Source organism: Rattus rattus, chromosome 1 (genome assembly GCF_011064425.1).
Source record: "Rattus rattus isolate New Zealand chromosome 1, Rrattus_CSIRO_v1, whole genome shotgun sequence".
In the NCBI taxonomy this organism is placed as follows: Eukaryota; Metazoa; Chordata; class Mammalia; order Rodentia; family Muridae; genus Rattus; species Rattus rattus.
Window position 1 is genome coordinate 41,661,513 of NC_046154.1, and position 20,163 is coordinate 41,681,675.

Below are 20,163 nucleotides of genomic sequence, written 5' to 3' on the forward strand. Positions count from 1 at the left end.
TTTTAAAAATTATTTATTTAATGTATGTGAGTACACTGTCACTGTCCTCAGACACACCAGAAGAGGGCATCAGATTCCATTATAGATGGTTGTGAGCCACCATGTGGTTGCTGGGAATTGAACTCAGGACCTCTGGAAGAGCAGTCAGTACTCTCAACTGCTGAACCATTTCTCCAGCCATATATATATATATATATATATATATATTAAAAAATAAAAAGAAAATCAGAAGTAATTTTATTCTGAAGGCACATTTTAATGTTCATTTTATTGGTACTAGGGATTGAAACCACAGCCTTGCACATCCCAGTCAAGTACGGTACCTCTGAGCTACATCTTAAGTTCTTGAAATTTTTGTTCAATTGGAATAAGTACACACACTAGCCATACAGCAATTCAAAGCTCGTGATTGAGGCCTTGCACTGTTCCTCAAAGCTCTGCATCTAGCCCTGCAAGCCCCAACTCCTGTGCGGTTCTGCAAACACAGTTCTCATTTGCTTATTTTGGAATACATTCCCATGTTTATATTCTTTCTTGAAACAGTAACGAGTGAGGTGTTTTTCTTCCTCTTTCTTTCCTTTTGTTTTTGCAATGCCTGGGGATCAAACCCATGCCTTAAACATGTCAATCAAGCGCTCTATCACTAAAAAACGCACCCTCAGCTCCAATGATTAGCTTTCTGATATGACACCTGATTATCAAAAATCACTAACTTTAGGTTAAATTCATTTTTATAATAACGTTTACATTGCTACTTTGTATACTGTACGCAGTTTGTTATCTGATAAATCACAAGTGTACAATGCTCTTGACTTTTGTGTGTTCGATTTTTAATTTTTTTCCTGTACCTAACTACGTCTTTTTGTTTTCATTTGTTCAGCCTCTATGTACTGCTAAAATTTCCCTCCCTTTCCAACAGTACAATTGTTCACAAGACCGACTGTCTAAGAAAATTCAGCACTGTTTTTGCTCCATGACTGCTCTCCTGGGGGCGACTCTCGCAGCTTTCTCTGTCCTCTGGCTCCAGTCTGGTCTGGTGGCTCTCCATGTCTGCTGTACAGATGTCACTCTGGAATTTCTTTCACCATCCCTTCATCTCTGTCCTGCGTTACGTCTTCTGCTTCCTGGATTCTATATCTCCCTTTTTCTTTGTTTATTTCTTTGCTCCAATAGAGGTAAATTGTTTTGGAAACTACACATCTGAAATTAAGATGATTATTTTAACATGAGAAGCTAAATATGCACTTTGACAGTGAAAGAGTTGAGTCAAAGCCGTGTTTCTGTAGACTTTCTCTGGGGGAGGCTGTAGGGAAAGAGAGAATGGGAGGAGCGTTCTCAGTTTAGTATATGCTACCTCCTGGGAAGCCGGGACAGTATTACAGCATGCGGGTAAGTGTTTGGCTAAGAAGATGAAGTATTGAGAATTATTTTTTTAAAAAAATTTATTTATTTTACACATTTGAGTACTCTGTCAATGTCTTCAGACACACTAAGAGAGGGCACTGGATCCCATTACAGATGGTTGTGAGCCACCATGTGGTTATTGGGAATTGACCTCAAGACCTTGGAAAAGCAGTCAATGCTCTTAACTGCTGTACCACCTTTCTAGCCGGAGAATTCTTTATTATTATTGTGTGATATGTGTGCTCTCGTGTGTGTATCATGATGTGTTCATAAGCCTTGGCATGCATGTGGACATCAGATGAAGACTTTTTTTAGAAGCCAATTTCTCCTTCCCTCATAGGTTTTGGGGATCAAACAGATTATCTGGTTTGTATGGCAAGCCCTTTACACACTGACCCATGTTGTTCATTTGAGAAAGAGCTTGGAGGAAAGGTATTCAGATAGAGCTGCTTCCTGATGTAGGAGGACTTAGGATGTGGGGAAGGGGGGCTTTGGACTTAGGATGGTGCTAAGCTAGTTTGAGGGCCTGTAGATCCAGGTCAAGAAAGAAGTCAACATTATGTAACTGGGATTTACCTAAGAAAGAATAATGAACAAAATGGACAGCCTATACCTGGTGTGCCTGGTTTATATAAGATCATGTGAAGAACCTCTTTGGGAGATGATAATAGTGACAGGGAAGACTTTGCAAGATACCTGGGTTAATACTTTAACTTTTAAGTGAAGAGAACCCTATGACTTACAATGCAATAGAAAACACATTTAAATAAATAACTCTTAGGCTAAAAGAGAGTTAATATCACAGACTTCTTATAAATATACAAATTGAAAACCATACATTTAAAAATATGGACTTTTAAATCTTGTGAGTGTAACCAAACTTATGCTCAGAAGAACCTTTGTAGTCTCAAACTACGTGAATGGTATTAGAGGAGACCTGAGGTGAGTCAGGGAAACCACTCAAAGGGATATTGCAGAAAACAGTGCTTCTCGAAGGAGGAGAAGAGCAGATGTACAAAGCTACAAAAAGAATCAACCATTGACCAAGGTCTAGAGTGACTGAATTAGGGGGTGCTAGGCTCTGAACATCTATGAGCACAGAAGAAAAAAACCCTTCCGAGTCAGTTCCTCAACTGCTCCCACAGAGGACACCCAGGCTGGTTTACCTGTAAATGCTGTCAGACCATTAAGAAAACCATTTTCAGGGCTGTAGAGAGGACCCAGTGGTTAAGAGCACTGACTGCTCTTCCGGAGGTACTGAGTTCAATTCCTAGCAACCACATGGTGGCTCACAACCATCTGTTATGGGGTTGCTGTCATCTTCTGACATGGGACGTACAGGAAGACACAGAACTCATATACATAAATAAATACATCTTTAAAAACTATTTTCTAGAGAAGCTATCCCAACTCAATGTACTTTATGAAGTTATGAAAGCCCAATAACATTGGGTGTGGTGGCTCATGCCTTTAATCCCAGCAAAGGCAGGTAGATCCCCGAGTTCAAGGCTAGCTTGGTTTACATAGTGAGTCCCAGGCCAGCCAAAACTATACAGAGAAATCCTGTCTCAGTGAGAGAGGGAGGGAGGGAGGGAGGAAGGAGGGTAGCCAATCTCCTGCCTGAGGAAGAACTGAGTAGATGAAAGTTTAGATGGAAGGTCCCAGCCACAAGTAACATTCCCTGGTTCACCCTAAGTCCCAACCCTGTAACCTGGTCCCAGGTGTCATTTCAAGCCAAGTGATAGGTTTTATATTTCTGTTTTCTTGACTCATTTTCAATTTCCTCCCCCTCTATCTAGATTGCCTCCTCTGCTGGTCTCTTTCCTCTTCCCCATCAAGTCTGTGGGGACAACAGTGCCACCTGTTGGCCATGTTGTATGTACTTATTTGAAGCAAATGAAGGAACTCACTGGACTGAAGCCAGGGTTCCCTTGGATGACATGGCAGCCTGGTGGGGACCAAGTCCTTGTTCCAGTCAGAAACCCACTTGTTTGGTGTGGAATAGGAAACTGGCTATAGTTCCCACATTCTCTGAGAATCCCTCACAGATCTCAATTTCCTCTCGACTTCTTCTTGGCAGTGCTTGGTAGCTGTTCCACTGCAAGGGAACTAGGAACGGGGTCGGGAGGTATAGTTCTAGGTGTGGAGAAACACCGTACACTGTAAGAGAGAAACTAAGGAAGAGATGTGAGGCTGAGGCAGAAAACATGAGGTTTCACAGGCCACACGCCCAGCCCAAAACCTTTCCCTTTCTATAGTTTTCATAGCAATTCTTAATTCCCCTAACCTCTTAGATCGGGCAAGGCTCCGTCCTCTTCCACAATGAGAGCTCAGAGACAAATCAAATTCTGTCTCAACTTACAGACTCTGGCCGACAGTCATATAGTGTATCAGATGTTTTATACCGTGAGGAAGCTGCGAAGAACCCTGGTCGCTCACTCATCTTGGCCTTAGCCTGAGCCCCCTGTGACAACAGGAAGAACATACCTAGTTCTTTATGTTATGGTATGGTGACCTCTGTAACTGGCAGGTGAGTGCTTTCTGACCTATGTCAAACAAAATGGGGGCTGATGATAGGGCTCACTGGCTAAAAGCACGTGCCACCAAGTGTGATGACCTGAGCTCCATCCCTGGGACCCTGTGGTAGAAAGAGAGAACCAACTCCTAAAAAACATGGCTCCTGTCTTTTCTGCTCTACTGTCTTCCTCATGAGGCAGCCTGAGGTGGACATGTTAAGGCTTTAGCTTGGGCTACCTCTCCTCCTCAAGGGACTCCTCAAAGGAGACTTGAGGAAAAAGGCCCCAGGCCTTACTTGAGGAAAACACAGCCCTCACCACAGGCAGTCATCCTTTCTGAGCTGGGAGAGACTCAGGATGACTAAGACTTCCTGGAGGAGCTTGGCTATGGAGGAGGATCTTGGCTCTGGGTTGAGGCTTGGGAATGGGGGAAAGGGGGAGGGAGGGAAGGAGTGAGGGAGGGGGGAGACAGAGAGAGACAGGGAGAGGGGAGAGGGGGGAGGGAGGGAGGGGGAGGGGAGGAGGAGGGAGAGAGAGAGAGAGAGAGAGAGAGAGAGAGAGAGAGAGAGAACAGTTGCTCTGGTTCCTATGAAGCCATCCACTGGAATCTGTAGCCTAGAAAATTGGATGGAAAAAAAGAGAGACAACTTTCAATGATGTTGAGACCAAGAGAAGAAAGAGTTAAAGAAGGGAAGCACAGATTCCCAGTCTAGTTAGACCTGCCTTCGTCCCTGCCTGATGTCACTGGACAGTCACTGTCACCCACTAGACCTAACTATCAAGACACACAGCTGACCAACTATATTTTCAGGTTGGAGTCCCACGGGAAATACCCAACACTCACTCACGGCTTTATCATTCTCATGTTCTGCACACACGCCTCATTGATTAGGGTGATCCAATTATCCCTTTAAACTGTTTTATTTTGTTGCTGGATGTGTAATATATCCATTTGTCTTTAAAAGGCATTTCATGGAAAGTCCTCCTTGAGGCTAGGAAGATGCTCAGTTGGGGAGTGCTTGACAGGTATTTCGGTTTGTATACACAAACCAATGCACATATATTATCCTCAAAGGAAAAAAACACCACAGTTAGGGTTGGTGGCATACACCTTTAATCTCAGCACACCAAATGCAGAAGCAGGCAGATCTTTGTGAGGCTAGCCTGATCTACATAGCAAGCTGTAAGACAGTTAGGCCACATAGCAAGACCCTGTCTTAAAAATGAAACAAACAGGGGTTGGGGATTTAGCTCAGTGGTAGAGCGCTTGCCTAGCAAGGGCAAGGCCCTGGGTTCGGTCCCCCGCTCCGAAAAAAAAAAAAAAAAAGAAACAAACAAACGAACAAAACCTACGACAGTTGGAGACACAAATGTTATTACTGCTCCACAATCCTTTTCACTTAACAGTGTACCCTGGAGTGCCTTTTAGACTACTGCGTGGACGTCTTTATTCTGTTTCACACTACATGCTCTTCTGTTCTAGGGCCTGTTACCATTACTTACTCTCCCCCATCTTCTCACTGCTGGGCATTTATATTGTTTCTAGCCCTTACAGTCAGTGCCACAAGGAGAACTTGAACATACCTCACAGCCACGTGCAGGCACGTAAGCAGGAAATAGAAGTAAATTCCACTCATCTCTTGCTAGGAGACCACACTCCTATGACTGGATCTTTGGATAGACACTTCTTTTTATTTCCCAGAGAAAACTCGACTCTGTACAGAGTTTTTCAAACTTCTCAGGAGCCCCTGAGATGACTAGCTAGAAATTTCTTTGGTCCTAGTCCAAAGCCCAAATTTCTGATTTTACAAGCAAGACAGTGGAGACCTTCGAGATCATCTTCTGAGAGTTATGGGAGGAGGATTAGGTGATGACCTGAGCAAGCCCTTCCTGCTTTACCTTAGGTCACTAAGACACTAATTCAGGGGTCGTCTAGTCTCTACTTCAGTAATGGGGAGCTCACACCCACCACAGTTAATTCCATCTGAAACACAGCACAGCCTCCTTGTCTGCTTTCTTTATGGTCCTATTCTGGAGCAGTGAGCTCCCCAATTCCCTCTTCATTTCCTATTTTCTTCACCCCAACCCTCTCTCTGAGTCCCCATCAGAATGACCCCTTCCACACATTACATGCTTCTCCTTCAGGAGAGACAAAGAGAACACTGCCCTGGGAAGTGTGGTATTAAACCTCCAGTCCCCACTTCTACTGCCTATCTGCTGTGTGACTCTCAGGAAATGCATTCGCCTCTGTGTTTCCACTTCCCCACGTGAGAAATGAGTTTTGAAAAACCTACAGTCCACAGGGAAACTCAAAACACAATGCAGTCTGTGACAGACTGCTGGAGCAGGACCTATCAAAAATTACTGAGGATGCTGAAATTATTAACACAACTCACAGGCCCACAGGGAAACGTTCAAAGAACCTGCCTCTAAATGCTCTGTGGATGCAGGTCCATAGACTCCAGAGAGATCACTGCTTTAAAAAAAGTCTCGTTATGGGGTTTTCACCCACAGAGAAATAAAGTTAGATGCTCTCTTCACCTCTGAAAAAACACATCACTTGGGGAGCATATGGAATTATTTTTTTAGCACTCTAATAAGTACGTGTTACCTCACAGTAATAAACACATTATCAATTTTAAAAAAAGAAAATTCATTGTCCAGTTTTAGACCTCAGTGTTCCTTTACCAAGACAGGAGGGAGGGAGGAAGGGTAAGAGGGAGGGAGAGAGGGGGAGAGAGAAAGAAAGAAAGAAACAACAACAACAACCACACACACACACACACACACACACACACACACACACACACACCCTTAGCATGGCTCACAAAGGGTGGGTGTGGAGTGAATTAACGGTCTCTTTGAAAATGGGTGGGGTAGAAAGCAGGTGGATTTCTCAGTAGTGAGCAGAGCAGGAGTTGAGGGTCCAGATGTTAGGTTTTGAGAAGCTCAGTGCAGAGAGGGAGGACGGACTTGACTTTGGGAAGGCTTCTCCGAGGAGGCTTCAGAGGGAAAGATGAGCGAAGAGTGGAGTCCTAAGTTTCTGGATGAGTGCCAAAGAAGTGTGTAGGAGTGGGGTGGAAAGATGGCGATTTGGACTCAGCCAAGTGTGTTGTTCCTGGCTTTTCGTGGATGCGACGGTCCTCCAGAGGTCGCTGTTCTCCAGGAATCCACCCACAGCAACTGAGCAGCTAGGGCCCGGCTCTGGCTGGTTCTATTCAGCTTCCTCTAGGTTTAAGAGGCTCCGCATGTACCCCACGAGCCTGAGAATTCTGCAGCATTTCTCTGCCCATCCGAGGACCTACAACTTCACCAATCATTGGGAAAAGTGAAATGTGACGATGCATAGGGTAACTGAGTCCCTAAGGCTAGGCACAGTCCCCTTAACCCTACCCCAATTTAGGACACTTAGAAGAGCGGTCTATTCTCAGAGCGAAGCTCTTTAGACTCAGTGTGAGATCGGTACGAAGGAGGTCGTGGCCCGTGCCCACGAGGCTCTATGGCAGCTTCGTAGCTTTCCACACTCCTCTGTCTCCCAGACTCTTATCGCTCCGCCCTAGATCTACACACTAACACACAGCCGTTCCCTCTGGGGTCAACCGGCCAGTCCCAGACCAGGTCTCTGCTCCCGCAGGTTCTAGAGGAAAACTTTAAGTTTGAACAGACAGCATTCCAGGGAAGTCTCAGCTCACCCGGACCCAGTGAACGCCAAGTGAGGTCGGTAGGGAAAATGCGTAAGAGGACTGCCGCTCTGGGGCATTCTTGATCACACTGAGCAAGTTAAGCGAAGGAAAAAAAATACACACTCAGACAGACAAACAGACCCTCGGACCTCGGGTCCATAGAATCCACAAGGGAACGTGTAGAATTGGAGCGCTCGCTTCAGCGCTGGAATTGTCCTCACTTACTTACTCTGCCGAACTTCAGCTCTCCTGCGTGCGCTTGCGAAGCCTGGCCTTTCGGGTATGTTAAGCAGGCGCTTCCGCTCCGCGGTTTGGGGGTGGTGCTACTTTTATCCTCTCTTGAGCTTGCAACCCTCTTCCCACGAACGGGATCCATAGCTTATTCTGGTCCTAACCGCCGCTGCAACCGCCGCCGCTGCCGCCGCCGCCGCCGCCGCCGCCGCCAAGTAGGTTATAGGTGCTTAAGCAAGACTCCCACTACTTTGAGAATAGAGAGGTCCTTGGCCAGCATTGATGAAACCAGAGGAAAAGGGTGTCATCCTAGCTGTGGGATAGAGCAGAGGCTGCTGGGCTTGGGCTGCTGAAATGATGGTGCAAACACTGGAATCCCAGTCATCTGTCATCTCTGTGCCTATGGTCCCGGTCACCTTACGCCCACCTTTGTGGGCATAGAATCAGGTCTCTACCTCCAAATCCAGCCAAGGGAAGCTTAGATTCCAAAGCAGGTTTAGAGATGGGAGTTGTAGCAGCTGCAGCCGTGGTTTTGTTTTGGTTTTTGTTGTTGTTGTTGTTGTTTTTTGCTGTTTTTTTTTGTTGTTTTTAATCTCAAAACGGGGCTGTGGCCTCTTGGAGCAGGGGAGGGGGCTGGCATTGGCTCTGCAGCTTTCTCCAAGGTTAGCCTGTTGGTAAACGAATTTGTAAAAGTGCATGAACACGGTATGCTCGGCTTAGCTCCTCCCTCTTTCCACGGCCTAGAAGTGCCTGGGGTCTGCCAGGCTGCTCTTTGAGCTCCAGATTCTAAGACTTCAGGCTATGTTCTTCTGAGTCAAGGGACACACTTCTGCGTCAGCAGCTCAGTACCTTAGCAGTTTTGCCACTGACTTAAACGTAGCCATATGATCCCGGGAGAGCTTTTCCTTTCCAGATCCATAAAAATGGCTTCCCTGTGGGGCTCTTTCTTAAGAGAAGCTGGAGAGGTAGATGGCTTGGAAGCCAGTAGGAACCACACATACTTCACAACAGACACAACTCCTGGCCAGTTATAAAAACATTTTGGGATGTAAGGCCCGGCATAGACACACCGTCTCCTTGGAGCATCTTCTCAATTGTTCCAGGCTGCTCAAGCTGGGTGGCTAAGCAGTGAGACAGATGGAGGCTGCTGGGCCTTAAGCAAAGACCAGCTCCCCCTAGGCGAGGGGGAGGGTCCCGGAAAGCAGTTATTTGGGTAAAGAGAAGAGTTCTGGGACGGGTGGGGTATAACGTAGAACACCTCAAAAACCTGGCAAGCAATATCCTGCCCTGGCCCTTTCTTTCCATTCTTGTTGGTGTTAAGTTTGGATGATCCCTGAAGGACATGCCTCACTAATGGCCCCAAAGAGTAGAAGCCAGGGCTTCTTGACTGCTTTTTCCAGCCGGAGCTTCAGTCTCAGCGAATGGGCTGTAGGATGCAGCGGAGGGCAGCAAGAGCTGGCCCTGTTTTGCGTGGAGCCTTCAAGGAGATCTGAGAGACAAACGCTTTAGTCAGTCCTCCCAGAGGCTGAACACGGAGCTGGAGCCTGCAATATCAGGAGGGCACCGGGAAAGCAGGAGATTACTCACAGGTTTGCCCGTTTTGAAGTGAAGGTGAAACAGATTAGAAGATGCCAATGCTGTTCTCCTCTTTACTTCCTGGGACGCTAGCAGAGAGCTGGGTAGGAGTAAGGATGTGGTTGGTGGTGTGGAGTATCTGAGTGGAATCTTGTGGGAGAGAGGGTTACTCCATTAAGCAAAGCAAACTTGAAGTATGACTGTGGTCGCCAGAACATTCCACTTCCAGGGCCACTAGTCTATTCAATTTACTGTCCCTGTTTTGAGTGCTGGACCTATTCTCTTTCCCAGGGATACTTGGTTTATGCAGACCCAGCACACTAAGTGGGTCCCCTTGGTCAGAGGTCCCAGAGGGGGCTTGGTAATCCCTGCCTTCATCCTGAAGGCTGCTGTTAGATAAAGGGGTTCACCCACCCTTATACATATTCTGCTTACATTAAGCAAATTTCCTTCTCATAACCTTACTCAGAGCGCTCTCTCTCTCTCTCTCTCTCTCTCTCTCTCTCTCTCTCTCTCTCTCTCTCCCTCTCTTCCCTCATCCTCTGGGTGTTTGTGTGTGAGTGTACAAGTGTGCACACATTCCAGCACACTGTCTAGAGATGTTACTGTGGTACTACCAGGTGGGAGCCACCTTCTCTCCCCGAGAATAGGGCACCTAGAGTCTACCTAATCAGTGGCCTATAATGGCTGCCTTTAGATATTGGTCACAAGGTAAATTCATCTTATTTTATTTACTTACTTAATTCTGAGTCAGAGTTTCATCTGTAGCTCAGACTGGCCTGGAACTTGAAGCAAACCTCTTGCCGCAGCATTCTGAATGCTGAAGTTATTTACTTATGGAAGGGCTTACAATCATGTCAGCCTTGAGGCAGGTGTTTTAAATTTTATTTTAGAGGAAGAGACAGGCAAAAAGGTTAAAATTAGCCAGGTGAGACAGCTGGTAACTGGTGAAACCAAAGTTTGGATCCCAGCAGTTTAAGTCCTCTGGCCCTGCTCTTAATCGCGCCTACAAGGAAAGTAGGGCTCTGAAAGGAAGTTACCTAACGAGGGTGACAGAGGTTTGGGACTATGGGACACAGCAGGTACTGAGACCTCCTATGCTGGAGCCTTGGCCACTGTGCGGCGCTGTTGAGGCAACAGTCAGCCGTCTGTCCAGTTCCTTAGCCTGTCCCTTCCAGCCTCAAGAGGCTGAAATGGGTTCAGTATGAAATGGAGCGACTTGTTTCTGGGTCCTAGAGGGAGAGAAGGGAAGAAGGACTAAGAAGATGGGCAGGAATCCGGCTAGTAGAAATAGCATATTGGACCAACTTTCTGTGGAGAAGGTCCCCAGATAAAAAGGCAACACTGGTCCAGGACTGAGGTTAAGTTTCTTCAGGGGAGGTCTCTGTGGGAGTTCTGTTGTAAGTTCTCTAAATCCAGAAATTAAGAGCAGGTTTGTTAGACTTAGGAACAAACATCCAGGAAAACGCAATTTCCGCAGGAAATGCACGGGGGGGTGGTGTCAAGAGACAATTACAGAGATTGAGATGCTGAGACAAAAATAAATAAATAAATAAATAAATAAATAAATAAATAAATAAATAAATCGACCCTGCAAACCTAAGCTAAGGACCTGTAGGCGCACGGAGAATGCGGCATCTGCGGAGACAAATCACTAAGGGGAGTAGGAGCAGAGGTGTTCCCGGGGACAGTGGCAGGGCTGGAGCCTTGGAGGGAAAGGAGAGAACCACCGCAGACGTTTCTCACCTCTCTGAGTAGCATCTGCGGGAGCCAAGTTTGTTCCAGTTTGTTCCTCCGGATCACTCTCTCCTCTAGCCGGCCGGAACCCGCTTGGCCTCCAGTAGGTTCTTGTCCGTGGCGTCGGTCTGGGCGTCTCGATTCACTCGCGATCCATCCGCGCTTCGGCTCGGGTGGCCCGGGCGCCGCCTTGGGGAGAGGAGGAGAGGAGGTTTCTAGCCATTGCCACCACCAACTGCAGCTGCACTGGCATAAGCCTTGAGTCCCAGCAACTGAGCGCACTGAAGGTGGTGGCTCCAGGGAGCCACCGGGTTGCGGGAGCTGCGAGAAGAAGGATGACCCGCCTCCAGCCAAGCGAGCTTAGCTCCCGCCACCGCGGCAGTTTGTTCCCGCCGGGCCCGGGAGCAGAGGACCTCTGCCCGCCCCCTTCCTTCCCCGCCCCACCCTGCCCCGGGAGCTCCGCCCCGGGCCCACAGTTCTTCCGCCTTAGGCTGCCACCAGGCGGGAGGGACTAATCGCCCGAAGCTCCAATTATGTCTCCGGGGGCCCAGAAGCCCAGATTCGACCGAATAACGGGCAGCTTCACTGCTCTCCTCCGGTGCCCGGTTTTCTAGTCCCGGGGCAGCACCGGTTGGGTGCGCCCTGCACGGTGAAAGTCCAGGAGTCTCAACACCAGGGGGCGCTGAGGAGCTAGGGGACATCCCCTCCCTGTCCTCCGCCCCCTCCCCGCCCGCGCGCAAAACACTGGTCCGAGAGACAGCACGGTGGAGCCGGAGCCACGGGCCGAGCGGAGCCGGAGAGCGGCGGAGGCGGCGGCGGCACCATGACCCTGGGCAGCTGCTGTTGCGAGATCATGTCCTCCGAGAGCTCCCCGGCCGCTCTGTCCGAGCCCGACGCAGATATAGACGTGGTGGGCGGCGGCAGCGGTGGGGGGGAGCTCACAGCCCGCTCCGGGCCCCGCGCCCCTCGGGACGTGCTCCCGCACGGCCACGAGCCTGCCCCGGAGGAAGCCGAGGCGGACGTGGCTGAGGACGAGGAAGAGTCGGGAGGCTGCTCCGACTGCGAGCCCCGCGCTCTAGGGCCCCGGGGGGCGGCGGCCGCAGCGGGAAGCCCCGGGCCGGGCGTGCATGCAGCCCGAGGCGCAACGGGGCCGGGGCCCGGACCGGGACCCGGGCCGCCGTCGGGGGGCGCGGCGACACGGAGCCCTCTGGTAAAACCACCTTATTCGTACATTGCGCTCATCACCATGGCCATCCTGCAGAGCCCCAAGAAGCGCCTGACGCTGAGCGAGATCTGCGAGTTCATCAGCGGCCGCTTCCCCTACTACCGGGAGAAGTTCCCCGCCTGGCAGAACAGCATCCGCCACAACCTCTCCCTCAACGACTGCTTCGTTAAGATCCCCCGCGAGCCGGGCAACCCGGGCAAGGGCAACTACTGGACGCTCGACCCGGAGTCGGCCGACATGTTCGACAACGGCAGCTTCCTGCGGCGCCGCAAGCGCTTCAAGCGGCAGCCTCTGCCGCCGCCGCATCCACACCCGCATCCTCACCCGGAGCTGCTACTGCGTGGCGGGGCTGCCGCGGCCGGGGACCCTGGCGCCTTCCTCTCGGGCTTCGCCGCTTACGGCGCCTACGGCTACGGCTACGGGCTGGCGCTCCCGGCCTACGGCGCACCTCCACCGGGCCCGGCCCCTCACCCGCATCCACACCCGCACGCCTTCGCCTTTGCTGCCACCGCGCCTTGCCAGCTGTCAGTTCCCCCGGGCCGCGCCGCTGCGCCTCCACCCGGACCTCCGACGGCCTCGGTATTCGCCGGCGCGACCTCGGCGCCCGCCCCTGCGCCTGCCCCGGGATCTGGCCCGAGCCCCGCAGGGCTGCCTGCTTTTCTAGGCGCAGAGCTGGGTTGCGCCAAGGCTTTCTACCCCGCGTCCCTGAGTCCCCCCGCAGCTGGCACAGCGGCCACCCTGTCCTCTGCACTCCTGCGTCAGGGCCTCAAGACGGACGCCGGCGGTGGTGCGGGTGGCGGGGGCGCAGGGGCAGGCCAGAGGCCTTCCTTCTCTATAGACCACATCATGGGCCACGGTGGTGGCGGGGCCGCACCCCCGGGCAGCGGCGACGGTTCTCCGGGATCTCCTTTCGCGGCAGCCGCAGGTCCTGGGGGTCAAGCCCAAGTCTTGGCCATGCTGACTGCCCCGGCTCTGACTCCGGTGGCTGGCCATATCCGCCTCTCGCACCCAGGGGACTCACTCCTATCATCAGGGCCCTCGTTTGCCAGCAAAGTCGCCGGCCTCAGTGGCTGCCACTTTTGACCGCACCGGGGGCTCGGGGTCAGTTAGGCCCTCACTCCTTAACCTCTCTGGGGAGCTCGGCCGGTCCCAGCGGAATTCAGGGAGTCTATTTATGAAGAGTCTCCAGACCTAGGCCGTCACGCGTGATCAGGCACTTCAGCTGCAAGCTCAGAATGTCACCGGCAGTTGGGACGAAGCGGGCTCCGGGCTCCCCTCGCCTACGCAATAGGTTTAAAGTGGAGATTCCTTTTCTGTTTGAGCAGCAAAAAGGAGAGCAGGAACCTTCTCTGTTTCTTGCCTCTGCGCCTCTCACAGTCGGAGAAGAAGGCTTTGGCAGAGATACGCCTGTCGGTTGTTGGATCTCGCCAGAATCACCTATGGCTTGAAAAATCCACCGCCCCATTCCTTCCTCAACTTTGAGACTCGCTTATCCAATATTATAATTTAAAGACATCTGTTATCTGCTTTGTGCTTAAGAGAAAATTTCATATTTTTTGGTTCCTTTTGCTATTCTTAAAGGAAGCTGGTTCCCTCCAAGCCTAAGGCAGGGTTTACACAGTCGGGAAGCTAAGAGAAGTGAAACGGGGGTCTCCACAATCTTTGAAGAAATCGCAAAGCCAATTCCCCCGAGGAAAATGTTTTCTCTTTGGCGTTTGGCTGTTTTTTAAGGAGCCCTCTTTGGCTTTTCCCGTGGTCCATAGGCCCAGCAATCCAGGGCTAGCGGTCCTCTGGGCCTTCTTCTCTGTCCCAGGCCCTGTGATATTTATTGTAGTTAAAGGCAATGAGATTGGGTGGGAGAAGAGGGTCTGGAGAGGTGGGAATTGGGTGGGCAAGGGCACAGAGCTCTGGCAGCGGGTCCTATAGTTATGTGTAAATATCTGTACAGCGGGCTGACCCCTTCCCCCGCACTCTCTGTCCACTGGTGTGCATTGATTTAGACTTCTCCACTTAGCGGAGACTCTGTGAAATCGTCTGATGGTCTGTGTGGAAGAAAAAAAAAACTGTCTCCCTCTTCCTCTTCATTGGTGTCTATTGAATAAATGTATGTGAACTTAGCAGCAGTCACCAGCTCAATCTGCTTGCCTGAACTCCCTTGTCCTTGTCGGGGGCTCTCCAGGAAGACTTCAAGCTCCCCAGCAGAGGGAGAGGGAGAAAGAGCTAGATAGGCGAAGGAAGCTTTGAGCAAGTCAGATGGTGGAGGGAGGCTCTATACACTGCCGGGTGGCCTTTTGCTTCGAACGGGGCCAGGTCTCTGGAAGCCTGTGACCACTTTCATTTTCATTCTAGTACAAGGAAGGGCAAAAGCCTGGGGCTGGACAGAGGGATTCTGTTTCAACTACACCCTAGAAGTCTCACCTTCTTCTAGTATAGATTTTAGTGTAGCCTGGGCAGTTTTTAGTGCTAAGTACTGGAGGGAGCACTGTGCCTACTGAGTACAAGTCCGTGTCTCTTGAATCATATTTTATCTGACTCTCTGTTTCTGTGTGTGCAGGGGCCTTTCAATGGCGATTTTGGTAGTTCGGTTTTGTATTTGTCTTGGCCACTCTGGGTTTTTTGTTTGTTTTGTTGTGTGTGTGTGTGTGTGTGTGTGTGTGTGTGTGTGTGTGTGTGTAAGAAGTGTATTCCAAGCATGTTTGAGTTTTTGTTTCTATGTGTGTCTGTCCATGCATATGTGCTATGACTGTCAGTCACTGTCCATCTTTAATAGGAGGGCATTTCTTTTTGTCCCTGGAGGGCCTTTAGAACCCCCACTCCCACACATGTCTGACAGTGCAAGGCTTTATTTAGGGACTCTCCAAACTGAATTAGAAATCTCACCCTCACCCAGCTTGAGTGGGCTAGAGGATATGATCAACTAAACAGTGAGTGGGGGTTCCCTCTGCTAGGGCAAAGGGCTGGCTTCCTGGGGCCATGCTCGTAGCCAGAAACTCCTGCCTAAGGACAAACCTTCTGGTCGGATTAAGACTACCCTGGACCCCTGTGCTCTCAGCCTTGTGCTTGGGATTCCCAACAGCCAGATCTGCAAACATGGGGCGGGGGTGGGGGGTGAGGGTTATACTTTGGCTGAAGCGAAGATGGTTATTCCTTGTTCTGTATATTCCCTGAGGATGTAGGAGAGGCATGTGGACGTGCAGGACGAAACAATGCTTTCAGCCTTCGCAGAAAACTGACAGTCGGGGCACAGGCTGAAGACAAATAACAGAGAAAGTAGAAGACTGTGTCAGAGACGCAGATGCAAAGAACTTGGGGGTGTGGACAAAAGAAATGACCAAAACTCATTAGTGTCCCTTAGCTGGCAGAGAAGGAAGGCGTAAGGAAGAGGCGTGCGGCAGGAGCCAGAGGGGAAAATACTGGAGCTGGGAACGGACTGAAGAGTCAGACTTCCTCCTCACTCAAGGTCTTCAGGGAGAAGAGGCTCACTCAGGTGTGAGTGGTGAACTAGTTCTCCTGTTAGGACGCCGAGAGTCTCCCTCCCTCATCTCTGAAAGACCGGGAAGTCAGGGAGATAGAATGCAGTGGGCTGCCTCCCCACCATCTTGTCAAATAGATCAGAAGTTAGATTAGGTTCAGAAGTCTAGAGTGAGGAATATTGGCCAGTACTGGAATCATGGTCTCTGACCTGCTGCTTCACTGACTTAAAAAGATTTTGATGAGTATGGTTTTGTTTGTTTTTAGTTGAGGAGGGGTGTATGTGACTGGCACAAGTCAGTGGACATGTTTGTGTGTGCGTACACATGCTGGGGAATCTGTTTGATCTGGGTCAAAAAAGACCTTTCTGCCATGAATATTAACTATAGACATTAGTTTGGAATATTAGATTCTACATATTAGCTTGGAGTTTTGAATCAAAGAGTTAGGCAGAATTCATATTGGATGGTAGATAGGTAGGTGATCCGGCTGTAACTGCTACTTACAGGGGAAGGGGAAGATTCTTCTGGATGAATTGCTATTTGTCCTGGTGTGTGTGTGTGTGTGTGTGTGTGTGTGTGTGTGTGTGTGTGTATCTTGCTTGGTGTTTGTGTTTGTACCAATGGTAGAAATACAGGCTTGCAGAAATGGATGAAATGTGTAAGAGTTTTCTAGGGCTCTTGGGGTCCCCAAGGGGACCCTCTACTTAGATTCTAGCTTCCCAGTGAGTCAACAGGTCAAGCCTGGCCGGTGAAACCACCCAAGCTCAGCTGGCAACCCTGGGGAAGGTTCCAGGTGCTAAAAGCAAGGGAGAAGGGGAGGTGTTTGAAATTTTGGACTCGGTTAGGTTGTGTTCAGAGCTAAGATGTTAGGAGCTGGGAACTGGAATGCAAGAAGGGAGTGGTTGCAGGGTTTGTATGGTAGACGTCTGGCAGTCTGGCGACTCTTTCCCGGATAGACCTGTGGGTGCCTAGGGCTGGTGTGGGTTCGGTTAGAGGCCCAATTTCCTGGGTCAGGTGAAACAGGTCTTCCCATCTGAAACAGCTCTCTAGGCTTCCCTCCCTACTTGGGTGGAGACAGCCGAGGTCTGTCGCCTCATAGGTACCAACAATCAGTGACAATAAGAAAATATCCAGGGCACACCTTGATCTCTCCAAGGTGAGAAAAAAAATTGGTAAGAAATCAGCCTGAGGTTCTGAGAGTGCTGTCGAGAGCGGGCGGTTTAAAGGAGAAGAAAATTGGCGAATTTCACTGGTCAATTTCACTTCATTTCGTTCAATTTCGTTCAATTTGATTCCTTTTCATCCGGCGCCAGGAGGCAAGAAGCCATAAGGAGGGAGGGGGTCTTTCCGGGCAAATTTCTCCCTCTTTGCAGATTTACTTTCTACAGCTGTGAAGAACAGTCTCGATTCTCCAACTTTGACATACGTTTTTTCAGCATGGCTAAGGGCAGACATTTTATTTTATCGATGAGTATTTGGTCTGAGTGATAGAGGCCCATCCGTGAGCCTGCTGCCCAGTCTCTGTTGCGACCCAATTAAAGTGGTTAATTCTTTTCACCACATATTCCTCCCCATCTTTCTTTCTTTCTCTAGGGGCTCCCCACTAGACCACCCAGGAGCCAATGTTGGAGGGGGACACTTCCCCTCCCTCTCCAATTTGTTCTCGCCACAGCAGGCGCGTCTTCATGGTTACAAAGCACTTTTCCCTCCCCGATGACTTTTTTCCCCTTTTCAAAAACACTTCTACCTCCACCCTCCCCTTCAACTACCAACCCTCGGCGACCCCCGCCTCCTCCCTTTGCGCTCGGGTTTATTTAAACTTCGCCTCCTCCAGCGCCGCGGTAGTGCTCACTCAATGAAGTTGAAGGCTCGGTGAGCCGAGGTGAAGAGGGTTTGGAATCTGTTGAAAGGGGCGTTTTGTGACACTGATTGGGGCGGGGGTGGGGGCAGTCCAGAAAGGACAATGACCGACCAGGCTGGTTTCCCTGCGCCCAGGGTCAGGCGAATAAAGGCGCCGACGCAGTTTAAACGACGGTCCTTGCAAGAGAAAGAGAGAAAAGATTTGGAGTGCGGAGCGTGCCTCCTAAGCTTGCGGCTTAGGAAACGGTGGGAGGAGGCAGTGTGCCCAGGTCTTCACGGACAGGATTCGGAGTTTCCTCCCAACCCCGCGCTTTCCACGGAAGAGAGGCGAGGAGAGTTTGGGTTTGTGTCTAAATTATTTCCATGCATAGTTCAAAAGGCTGTTTAGGCTGGGGCCTGGGAGGCGTCCGGGAGGGCTAACCAGGACGGTGAGACCCAGCCCACATTTGTCCCTCGGGCTGGCACTGTGAGGTTTCTGTAGAGACTTAAAGGTGGGCAAGGGTGGGAGGGAGAATGCGGTCCCTTAAGTGTTCAAATATCAGTGTTTGAGAACAAACATATGATTGGATTTTGGAGGTAGCGCTTCTGATTTTTTTAAAGGCTGGTATAGACGCGCACCAATAGAGAGCTCTATAGGAAAGACAGAGGTTCCGGGGCTCTGGTTTTGAAAACGAATTTGTCGGAAAGCTGGAGGGCGCGCCGCGCGGTGGGGCGGAGCGGGCACCGCCTCCTTCTAGCCCACACGGCGCTGCGCAGCGCTGCTATAATACCACCGTAGTCTCGCTAGACCTGGAGACCTGGGAGGCTTGGTCAGCCGGAGAAGGAAGGCTTCTGCTGTGTGTTCGGCTGCTGGCAACATACTCGGGATTGTTTCCAACCATCTTTGGGCTCAGCGCTGTGCAAAAGGGGTCCCTGCCCAATGTGGTCTTTTCGCTCTACGCGGACTCGAGTAGAAATGGCTCGCTGCTCGGCGTTTCTCCGTCGTCGGCTGGGTTTTTCTCCGGGTGAACCTTTCTCCATGTTCACTTTCCCTTCCCATTGTTGGTCTAAATTTCGTGGTCCCCAAGAGGAACTCTGTAGCTGGGAGTCTTCACCACCCCTCTATCCCCGCCCAATCTTTCGTAGACCCTAGAATCACGGTAAACCCACATCAGAGTTGGCGTGCCTGCCACTGGGAAGGATGCACTCAGTCTCGGATGTTGGGGCTTCTGCGAGTTTCAGCAACCGAGGCCAGCATCTTTGGAAGGTCTCTCCTCAGTTTCCTCGGAAGCTGGAAATGGTCTCAGGGTTGGTTCACCCTGGATTACTTTTGTCTATTGAGGCAGAAATATCTTTGGAATTGGGGTTCAGTTAAATCTTGCTTGGGACTGGAGAGAGCGAATTCTTGAGTGGGACAACAAAACATTTAAACCCATCCTTTCGATTCCTAAAACTAAGTGAGGACCCGAGAAGTGTATTTCCACTTGTCGGTGTAGAAACTGCCAGAGAGTGTGTGTGTGTGTGTGTGTGTGTGTGTGTGTGTGTGTGTGTGTGTGTGTGTGTGTTTGGGAGTCGGGTGGGTACGGTGTGTTCGGAAACTTGAGGACACTAGAGTGGACTTTATTGTTCAAATTAATTAGCCTATGGTAACCGAAGACCCTTACTTTGAGGCCCCCTCCTCCAGCAGGTGTCGGTGCGGAGCGGACTCCAGGGCTTCCCATTCAGATGTAGATGTGATTCTGGGCTCCTCTGGGGGTAGGGAGCCCACCTCTATGCCCTCATCTAGCCTGGTTTCCCGCCTGTCAGCCTCTTCCGTGCTCTTTGGGTTTACGTCGCACCTGCCGGTTACTCTCACATTCTTACATCTTTGGGAATTAATCCTGCTTCTTTATGTTAAAGAAAGCAGCTGGATGGGCGATAGCTTAAATTAGTCTGGGACCCAAACTGCCGGAGCTAGAGGGTTCCGAGATCGGAGCTGAAAGGACCAGCATGAGGTCGCCGCATAGAGTTAACTGTGGACCTGGGATGAGACGTCAAGGACCTGGAAAGCCAGAATGGATACCGGTGTCCGACGCTAGTGGGCCGGCTTTGTATCGATTCATCGCCCTCCTGGCCTCCTCAGCCAGCCGGGCTTTGCACCGGAGGGTCTGTGATCATTGCTAGGGTGTGTTTGCAAACCTGACAATGAAAAAAACAAATTAGGCTGCCTGGAGTGGCGTACATGCCTTCAATTGCAGTGCTCCAGAGGCAGAGGCAGAGGCAGAGGCAGATGGATTTCTGAGTCGGAGGCGAGTCTGGTAAACAGTGATTTCCAGGCCAGCGAGAGCTACACAGTGAGACTCTCTCTTAAACCAAAACAAAAACCAAACCAAACCAAACCAAGCCAAAACAAATCAACAAGCATATAGATTCGAAGCAACTTCTAGTTGAGCTCTGCTGTGCTGAGCAACCTCTCTCTCTCTCTCTCTCTCTCTCTCTCT

At 50.3% G+C, this 20,163-nt stretch overlaps 1 protein-coding gene and 1 long non-coding RNA gene across 3 annotated transcripts; one reads left to right on the top strand and one right to left on the bottom strand.

Annotated features, from left to right (window-relative positions):
* Nucleotides 1-248: 248 nt before the first annotated feature.
* On the bottom strand, nucleotides 249-11,576 carry LOC116898829. Of its 2 annotated transcripts, XR_004387665.1 has the most exons (3): nucleotides 11,156-11,576; nucleotides 8,251-9,378; nucleotides 8,021-8,219 (listed from the first exon to the last, which is right to left on the bottom strand). It is a non-coding gene; the product is annotated as an uncharacterized LOC116898829 (long non-coding RNA). The 2 variants fall into 2 exon arrangements; XR_004387666.1 differs by lacking the exons at nucleotides 8,021-8,219; nucleotides 8,251-9,378 and adding an exon at nucleotides 249-1,200 and having other exon boundaries at nucleotides 11,156-11,574.
* Nucleotides 11,577-11,637: 61 nt separating this feature from the next.
* Nucleotides 11,638-14,494, top strand: Foxd2 (forkhead box D2). The gene has a single exon (XM_032900175.1). The coding sequence runs from the start codon at nucleotides 11,970-11,972 to the stop codon at nucleotides 13,452-13,454; it is 1,485 nt and encodes a 494-aa protein (XP_032756066.1). The 5' UTR covers nucleotides 11,638-11,969; the 3' UTR covers nucleotides 13,455-14,494.
* Nucleotides 14,495-20,163: the final 5,669 nt, after the last annotated feature.